This window comes from Mobula birostris, chromosome 22 (assembly GCF_030028105.1).
Source record: "Mobula birostris isolate sMobBir1 chromosome 22, sMobBir1.hap1, whole genome shotgun sequence".
Lineage (NCBI taxonomy): Eukaryota > Metazoa > Chordata > Chondrichthyes > Myliobatiformes > Myliobatidae > Mobula > Mobula birostris.
In genome coordinates, this window is record NC_092391.1 from 64,369,262 (window position 1) to 64,379,152 (window position 9,891).

The window sequence follows — 9,891 nt, forward strand, 5'->3', positions numbered from 1 at the left end:
AAAGAGTGCTAAGGAAGGTGTTCCTGAGTTTCATGAGTTACCCAGTAAGGGTGTATGTGCAAAGCCACTGAGGTGCTATAATTGTCAAAGGTTTGGACACATGGCTAAAAACTGTAAAAGGCAGAGGAGATGTGCTAGATGTGGGGGTGATCATGAATATGGAAAGTGCGGAACAGGAGTTCAACCAAAATGCTGCAATTGTGGAGAAGCTCATAATGTTGCATATAGTGGGTGTGAGGTTGTGAGACGGGAGACTAAAATTCAAGAAATAAGAGTGAAAAGAAAGATCACTTATGCAGAAGCTGTAAGAATGTCAAGAGAACAGAATAATGTTCCTAATGAACAGGGAGCAATAGGGATACGAGAGATGCAACAAAGAACAAGTGACAGGATTTATGTAGACAAAAAGGCTCTAGTAACATTCATTGCAGGAGTGATTAATAGTACTGCTGAGGTAAAGTCAAAAAGTGACAAAATTCAGCTGGTGGTAAAAGCAGCAGTAAACCATTTAGGGTTAGTAGGACTGACATGGGAGGAAGTGAGGGAGAACCTCAGTAATCAGTCAAGCCAGGAAGTGTCATGTGTTGGTTAATACTAATTATGGTGATTCTTTTACAATGGAATGCAAGGAGCTTACTGGCCAATAGCCAGGAATTCAAGCACTTTATTAAAGAAATGGTTGTAAAACCGGATGTAGTGTGTATTCAGGAAACTTGGTTGAAACCAACTTTAGACTTTGTGGTATATGGGTATACAATGATAAGGAAAGATAGAAATCTAGGGGGAGGAGGGGGTTGTGCTATGTTAATCAAGCAAGGTATACCATATAGGGTACTGGAAAAAGGAGATGATCAGGAATACATAGCGGTGGAAGTGTGGGAGAGAGGGGAGGGAGTGGTTATAATTAACTACTACAATCCATGTAAAAGGTTGGATTTGGACAGCCTATTAAAGATACAAGGACAAAACAGACATAAAGTAGTGTGGTGTGCAGATTTCAATGCTCATAGCACAATATGGGGGAGATCAGATTACAGATCCAAATGAAAAGGTAATTGAAGATTTGATGGAAGAAAGGGATTTGGTGTGTATGAATGATGGTAGCGGCACAAGGATAGATATAACAACAGGAACTGAGTCAGTGTTAGATATTACGTTAGTGTCTAATACCTTGGCTGGCATTAGTAACTGGGGAGTTTGGACTGCTTCAACAGTAGGCAGTGATCACTACCCAGTTTTGTGTTCAGTGGGTGAAAGAGTTGAAGTAAGACCAGGTGGCGGAACCCCAAAGTGGATGTTTGAAAAAGCTGATTGGTGTAAGTTCCAGAAGTTGAGTGAAGAAGGGTTGACAAAGATTGATATTTCTGGAAATGTAGATGAATTAAACAGTCAGGTGACTTCAGCAATTATCATGGCAGCAGAAGGATCTATACCTAGGAGTAAAAATAGGAGGAATAGAAAACTGGTACCATGGTGGACAGAGGAATGTTGTCAGGCTGTAAAAAACAGAAATAGAGCAATCAGGCTATTTAAAAGAACCCATAATATGCAGCATTTGGTTCAATATAAGAAAGCACAGGCAGTGGTGAGAAGAACTATACGTCAAGCTAAAAGGGCAAGTTGGAGGAGTTTTTGCGACAAGGTAGGAAGAACAACACCTGTGGGAGAGATATGGGGAATGATTAAGAGGATGGGAGGAGATAGAAGGGAATGGGAATATCCAGTAATGATATCTGAGGAGGAAACTGCAGTCTCCAGTAGGGATAAGGCTGAGGTTATGGCCAAGTCATTTGTACTGATACACAGTTCAGAAAATTTGTCTGAAGAAGGGAGAAGAAGAAGGGAAAGAATAATGAGCCAACACCCAGGTGTGTTAAGCAGGAGGGAAGGAACAGATGATATAATTGATGATCCATTTACATTAGCAGAAATGGTGAGAGCAATAAAGAGATCGAGACCAACCTCCCCAGGGAAAGATCTGATATACTCTGTGATGCTAAAAAATCTAGGAGAAGGAGCGCTCTTGAAGTTGCTGCATTTTTATAACAGAGTGTGGGAGGAGGGAAGATTACCAAGTGCATGGAAAGAAGCAGTAGTAATTCCAATAAGGAAGCCTGGCAAGGATCTGTCAAAACCCACTAGCTACAGACCAATTGCATTAACATCAAGTATATCTAAGATAATGGAAAGGATGATAACAGAAAGGTTATCATATGAGCTTGAGAAAAGAGTTTGAGAAAGGTTATCATATGAGCTTGCTGGCAAGTTATCAGAGTGGTTTTAGAAAGGGAAGGAATTCCATGGACTCAGTGATTATGTTAGAGACTGAAATAAGGAAGGCCCAGGCAAATAGAGAGTCAGTAGTGGCAGTGTTCTTTGACGTTGAAAAAGCCTATGATATGATGTGGAAGGAAGGATTATTAATTAAACTGCACAAGATGGGGGTTGGTGGGAGAGTTTTTAATTGGGTTAAAGATTTTTTGTTTGGTAGAAAAATTCAAGTTCGGATTGGATCAGAATTATCAAAACAGTACATAGTGGAAAATGGCACACCTCAAGGTAGTGTGATTAGCCCATTACTTTTCATGATTATGATAAATGATGTCTTCACAAAGGTACCAGTGGATATAGGTAGGTCACTGTTTGCGGATGATGGAGCCTTGTGGAAAAGAGGCAGGAACATGGACCATATGATCAGGAAACTACAAGAAGCAATTGATGAAGTGGTGGAGTGGGGTTATGATTGGGAATGTAGATTTTCAGTAGACAAAACTCAATCTGTATTTTTTACCAGGAAAAGGGTTGAGGTAGGGAAGAAGCTAAGGATGTATGGGGTTGAATTAGAAAGGGTTGCATCATTTAAATTTCTGGGAGTTATATTTGATTCACGATTAACATGGGCAGACCATATCAGGAAAGTTGAGGAGAAATGTAAAAAAGTAATAAATGTGATGAGATGTTTGACTGGTAGGGAATGGGGAGCAAGTTGTTCAGCTTTGAAGAGAATGTATGTGGCTTTAGTAAGATCTGTATTGGATTATGGAAATATAGTATATGGATCAGCAGCTAGGTCTCTTATAAGGAAACTGGATGTGATTCAGGCTCAGGCCTTGAGGGTGTGCAGTGGGGCTTTTAAAACTTCACCAGTGTCAGCCCTACAGGTAGAAATGGGAATAATGCCTTTGGAACTAAGAAGGATGCAACTGATGGCAAACTACTGGGCTAACTTGCAGGGGCACAATGATTCTCACCCTACTAAAGGAGTGTTGCAGGAGTGCTGGGAAAATGGGAGGTTTCAGAGGGATACCTTTAGTCGGGTAGGGAATGATATCGCGAAAGAATGTGGGGTATTTGATCTGAGGATAAGTCCTTCAGTAGTTTATCCGGTTGTAGCTCCATGGAAGCTTGTATGGCCTGACATAGACTGGCATTTGTTAGAGGTAAAAAGGAAAGAAAGATATAAAACAGATTTGGTAAATGCATTTAACTGTCATGTGATGGAAAAGTATAGTGATTATACTCACATTTATACGGATGGTGCGAAGGAACCTGCAACAGGAGTGACAGGGTTTGGGGTGGTCATACCAGCAAAAGAAATTGGAATCAGCAGAAGAACATCAAATAAGTTAGGAGTGTTTACAGTGGAGATGCTGGTGGTGTTGGTTGCGTTGCAATGGGTGCAGAAAGCCAGACAAGTCAAAGCATTGATATGTTCAGATTCATCCTCAGTTCTAGCAAGTTTAAGGTCTTTTCACACAAACAGTCGGCAAGATGTACTTTATGAAGTCCTTCAGTTAGTTACAAGAATTGCAAATCAGGGAGGTCAGGTAAAATTTCTATGGGTTCCAGCACATGTAGGGGTGAAGGGGAATGAGAGGGTGGATGAGTTGGCAAAGAGGGCGTTAAAGAAAGAAAATTTGGAAATATCAGTAAAGCAGAGGTTAAGTGTGTAATCTGGGAAAAAGTCAACCGAATGTGGCAAGAAAGATGGGACAGGGGGGGGAAAGGGAGGCATTTATATCAAATACAAAAGAGTGTTGCAGTTACTAGGGTAGGTAATGGAAACAGGCGAGAGGAAATTGTGTGGACTAGGTTAAGGCTGGGGCATTGTGCATTAAACAAAACATTGAAAATGATAGGGAAACACCAGACAGGATTGTGTGAGGAATGTCAGGAAGAGGAGTCAGTAGAACATGTAGTTTTGTGTTGCAGGAAGTATGGGATACAGAGAGAGATGATGAGAAATAAATTAAGGGAGTTGGGGATGCAGGAATTCACATTAAAAGGGTTGCTGGACATGGGTGAGAGAGCACAAGTCCGGGTATTTTTTGTGTTTTTAAGGGGTACAGGGGTTTTTTATAGAATATGACGAAAAAACAGGAATAGGATACTAGAATGGTCAAAGATGGGAGGGTGAGGTTTGTGTGTGTGTGATTGGGTGAAGGGATTTAGAATGTATGTCTAGTGCACATTCTGGAGCAGAGGGTGGCGGTAATGCACCATTAAGCTGGATGCCAACTGCCATAAAACAAGATACAGACAGACAGACAGACCTTCAGTTAGTCCTGACGAAGAGTCTCGGCCTGAAACGTCGACTGCACCTCTTCCTAGAGATGCTGCCTGGCCTGCTGCGTTCACCAGCAACTTTGATGTTTATCCTGCAAAATGCCGGAGGAACTTAGCTGGTCAGGCGTCATCGACGGAGAGGAATGAACAGTCGACGTTTCAGACCCGGAACCTTCACTATGCCTGTGCTGTTTATTCAGTTGCTTAGATGCTGCCTGAACTGCTGTGTTCCTCCTGCACTTTTGTGTGTTCGATATTTCCAGCATCGGCATTTGTAAGTGGGATGGCCTTTGATATTTGACACACGGAAGGCTTGATAATATTGAGTACATTGCTTGCTGTGTTAAAGTAGCTGCTGATATTTCTACATAGAAATATTAACTGCTTTTGAGACATGTGGCGTGTAACCGGTGCTTAAACTTTTTGAAAGGCATCTTGCCTATCCAAAAAGCAGCACGCTTCAGCGTTCACCGTCGGTGACCTAACGATGAAATGCGCATGCGTAAGGGTTAGAACTAAGGCGTGGATATTGCGCATGCGCTAAGTGGACAAAAGGATCGGAGGAATCGGCAGACTGCAATTGGTAGGGGTCGGATTTCGGGCGCGGGCCTCATCAGCACCGTTGTCCGCACATTGAGCGACAATTACTGTGAGCCCCGAACAGACCGTGGTCCCGCACCCTGGGACAGTCCCGATTCTTTCCCACGATCTGTGTCGGACCCCGAGAAGCTTTCTGCTGAGGAGCGAAGGTATTGGCGCCGTTTCTGAGGCGCATGCGCATCGGTGGGAAGACCAGACGGGTCTCTCATCGTGGGGGTTTCTGGGTAGAGAGACAGCCATGGATGACGCTCCCACCATTTTCCCTGCCATTCTATAAGGTGTGTCTGGAATACTGCCAGAGGGAATGGGAGCAGATGCGTCTCCTAGACCCTTTGTGGTCTAGCTATCTAAATCGAAGGATTAGGAACTCCGAACAAAATTATAGTTCCGAGTTAATCTCGGATGAAGAGTCTACCTTCCAGTCAATGAAAACGTCAGTGGTGCTGTATGAATAAAAAACAAAATCCTTCCATCAGCTTTAGTTCTTGAGAAAATCACCTTTGTTCCACCTCAAAGTTGCTAGTGAACGCAGCAGGCCAGGCAGCATCTCTAGGAAGAGGTTCAGTTGACGTTTCAGGCCGAGACCCTTCGTCATCTCGGCCTGAAATGTCGACTGAACCTCTTCCTAGAGATGCTGCCTGGCCTGCTGCGTTCACCAGCAACTTTGATGTGTGTTGCTTGAATTTCTAGCATCTGCAGAATTCCTCATGTTTTTGTTCCACCTCCTCTTGTTCTGGATCTTTCTACCCCTGAGAACATGTTTTGTCCCATTCTCTCTGGGTACATAATGGTATCAAACACCTTTGCCCTGGGCAACATTGACGTGTAACTTTTACATCACAAATATACCACACTACTGCACTCCCCTTCATATGAAGTAGCATTGCCATTGGTGATTTTAACCCTGTCAATTACCTGGGTCCAGGTAACTAGAAGATCTCCAGTATCAGCCATGTAATACCATGCGCACTTTGTAGCAATGTGAGCATGACCAGAGCTTGAAGTGATACTAATGCAGAGAGACCAACAACCATGTCACAGACACGGGTCATTCTGATACAGAAAGGAAAAGAAAGAGTTTCATGGTCAGTCCGGAAGCCTGGTCTGTGCCCAGTTAGAAGGTGAGGAGTTGTTCCTCCAACTTCACTGATTAATGTCTTTTATAAATCTCTTTATAGGTTAGAAACTACAAATAATTTGTGTGCGGGGATCTTCAAAACACCACAAGAGATTCACTCACTCAGCCGATCTGCAGACACTCCAGTGAGTTCATACTGGGGAGATGCCGTTCACCTGCTTAGACTGTGGAAAGGGATTCACTTGGTCTTATCAACTGAAGGTACATCAACAAATTCACACTGGAGAGAACCTGTTCACCTGCTCAGACTGTGGGAAAGGATTCACTCAATCATCTGATCTGAACGTACATCAGCAAGTTCACACTAGGGAGAAACAGTTCACCTGCTCAGACTGTGGTAAAGGATTCATTCAATCATCTCACCTTCTGGCACACCAGTCAGTTCACACTGGGGAGAAGCCATTCACTTGCTCAGACTGTGGGAAAGGATTCACTCGGTCATCCCAACTGAAGGTACATCAGCGAGTTCACACTGGGGAGAGGCCATTCACCTGCTCTGACTGTGGGAAGGGATTCACTCAGTCATGTCATCTGAGGGTACATCAGCGAGTTCACACTGGGGAGAGGCCGTTCACCTGCTCTGAATGTGGGAAGGGATTCACTCAATCATCTCACCTACTGGCACATCAGTCAGTTCACAATGGGGAGAAACCATTTACCTGCTTAGACTGTGGAAAGGGATTCACTCAGTTTTCCCACCTACAGACACACCAGTCAGTTAACATTGGGGAGAGGCCATTCACTTGCTCAGATTGTGGGAAGGGATTCACTCAGTTATCCAGCTTACAGACACACCAGTTAGTTCACACTGGAGAGAAACCATTCACCTGCTCAGACTGTGGGAAGGGATTCACTCGGTCATCCCAACTGAAGGTACATCAGCGAGTTCACACTGGGGAGAGGCCATTTACCTGCTCAGACTGTGGGAAGGGATTCACTCAGTCATGTCATCTGAAGGTACATCAGCGAATTCACACTGGAGAGAGGCCATTCACGTGCTCTGAATGTGGGATGCGATTCACTCTGTCATCCCACCTACAGATACACCAGCGATTTCACACTGGAGAGAGGCCGTATATGTGCTCAGATTGTGGGAAGAGATTCACACAGTCATTTAAACTAAAGGTACACCAGCGAGTTCACACTGGGGAAAGACCGTTCACCTGCTCAGAATGTGGGATGGGATTCACTCAGTCATCTAACCTACAGACACACCAGCGAGTTCACACTGGAGAGAGGCCGTTCACCTGCTCAGACTGTGGGAAAGGATTCACTCTGTCGTCCCAACTGAAAGTACATCAGCGAGTTCACACTGGGGAGAGACCGTTCACCTGCTCTGAATGTGGGAAGAGATTCACTCAGTCATCCAGTCTACAGACACACCAGCGAGTTCACACTGGGGAAAGGCCATTCACCTGCTCTAAATGTGGGAAGGGATTCACTCGATCATCTCATCTTTTGACACACTACCAAGTTCACATTGGGGAAAAGGATTAAATAAGGATTCCCTCAGTCATCTCAATTGAAGGTCCATCAGTGAGTTCACGCTGGGGAAAAGGTTTAAATATCTGCACGCTGGACATTTAACCTTCATGGTTGTTGAATCCAGAGGCAAGTTCAAAGTGAGTGTTGGTGTTGAACTCTGCAATCATTGCTGCTGCTCATCACACCCAGTCCTGCATCCTGGTCACTGGGCATGGGATGTGTTTCTTCTGCTGATCTTCACCTTTAATATGACTGGAGTTTAATATTCTAGATCTGTGATTAATAAATCAGTTCTATTTTCAGCTCTGCCCCAGTTGCTCAGTGAATCTACAACAAGCATAGTGTACTGTGGGGAGTCAACTTAGCCCAGCTGGTCCCTGTCAGACTTTCGGTTTCACAGCAATCATATTAAATCCATCCTTGCTGTTCACCTCTCGCTCTCCCTGTGGTGACGGGTTCCAATCACTCACCACTCTGGGTGAAGAGATTTTTCTTGAATTTCCTGCATGACTTGCTGCAGTCTGAAGAAGAAGACGAGCTGATGATCTTTGTGTCTAATTTGTTCTTCATCCTTCAGATCTCTGGGCTGAGGAAGAATGACATTAGTAGTAACCTGTTTCCTGCTCCTTCCAGCATTCTGGGTGATTTTCACTGCTTCTAAAGGGCTGCCTGTCACTCAGCTGGATTGTTACAATACACAACTCTCCTCTAATGTCTGAAAGCAAAGTGGGAAACCATTAGTTGGATGTTCAATAGAGCAGAGTCAGAAAATAGAGATGGGCTAGCACGGGGAAGAATTGGGGCTCGGGACTGGTATGTGGACAACCTTATGATGAGCAGGGAAAGACCAGGGGCACAGTAATGAATTTCAGAGTAACAACATTTGGAAACTGATTCACAAGAGAAAAAAATTGGATTGACTTTGGCTGTTAACACAAAATGCCTGTTGATATTGAGTATATTGCTTGAGGGAGCTTGTTGTGTTAAACTGCCCACTGAGTTCTCATAAAATCATTGACCAGATTGGTGCCATTGGGAAGGCAGTGCTTGTAAATACCATGAGCTTCAGAATGTACTGTCACTGCGATGCGAGTGCACAGGTGCTGAGAATCTATTATATCCAGTGGTTTAATTCACACTGGGGAGAGGCCATTCATTTGCTCAGACTGGGAAGGGATTCAGTCAGTTATCTCCCCAAATGGCACACAAGTTAGTTCACACTGAGGGGAAACAACTCACTGGGTCAGACTGTGGGAAGGGATTCACTGAGCCATCCACCCTCTGGCACACTACTGAATTCACACAGGGGAGAGACGGTTCACCAGCTCAGACTGTGGTGACATGTTGAAGGGTTGAAGGGGCGGTTTTCAGACCCTTGTGAGGAGCTGTTGCTCGGAATTCTGTCTGGGTGGTCTTCCTGTGTTGCTTTCAGACTGACAATTTTGCAGAAGTTATGTTTTGTGAATTGGGTTCCGCTTTTCTGTCTTTGTCTGTAAGCTAGTCCTATAAATACTCTTAAGTTAGACAAAGGTTCAATATGGCCTTGCAGTTCTTGTTTCACCTTGCACGATGTGGTAAAACTGTCTAAAAAATGAAGAACTACCTCAAAGACATCAAGGCTCTTTGTCTTAAAATACCACTGTTGCTGGGCATGTGACTATGGGGGTAGCTAAAACCTGTTTCCTGTTACATGACATAAATGATATATAAACTCTGTGTCTCTGTACTTTGAGAGAGAGAGTCCGCTGGTAGGAATCCCGTGTGTGTCCGAGAAGTGCGCTGTCTTTCCAGTAGCGAGCTACTACTGTAATAAAGAAGTTGCTTTATCTCCCATATGTTCTAGTGTGTTCTTGCATCGGGTAACAGGTGCTAATTAGAAGTAAGGTTTTAACAATTTGGCGAGCCAGCTAGGAGTCCGAGACGAGGTATTCCCGTGAGACGGTGTCAGCTGTCCACGCAGTGGCAATGACCTGAGGCGGATGGGCCCACAAGGTAAGATTTACCATGATCGCTCTCGTTAATTGTCCACCTTGACGCCACCTTCGTCTGGCGGGTAATCCTCTGACGGACTCCTAAGGAACCATTAAGATTACCCGAGTACT

General features: G+C 44.2%; 1 protein-coding gene across 3 annotated transcripts in view; it reads left to right on the plus strand.

The window, feature by feature from the left end:
• Positions 1-9,589, plus strand: part of LOC140186518 (uncharacterized) — a 32,771-nt gene extending 23,182 nt beyond the window's left edge. The window contains exons 1-2 of one of the 3 annotated variants that reach the window (XM_072240908.1): positions 5,127-5,149; positions 6,345-9,589. In XM_072240908.1, the coding sequence (XP_072097009.1) occupies positions 6,449-7,801 (1,353 nt within the window). In that variant the 5' untranslated portion in view covers positions 5,127-5,149; positions 6,345-6,448 and the 3' untranslated portion in view covers positions 7,802-9,589. Of the gene's footprint in view, positions 1-5,126; positions 5,316-6,344 lie in introns of those variants that run through there. The other 2 variants (XM_072240906.1, XM_072240907.1) reach the window with 2 other exon arrangements.
• The last annotated feature ends 302 nt before the right edge of the window (positions 9,590-9,891 follow it).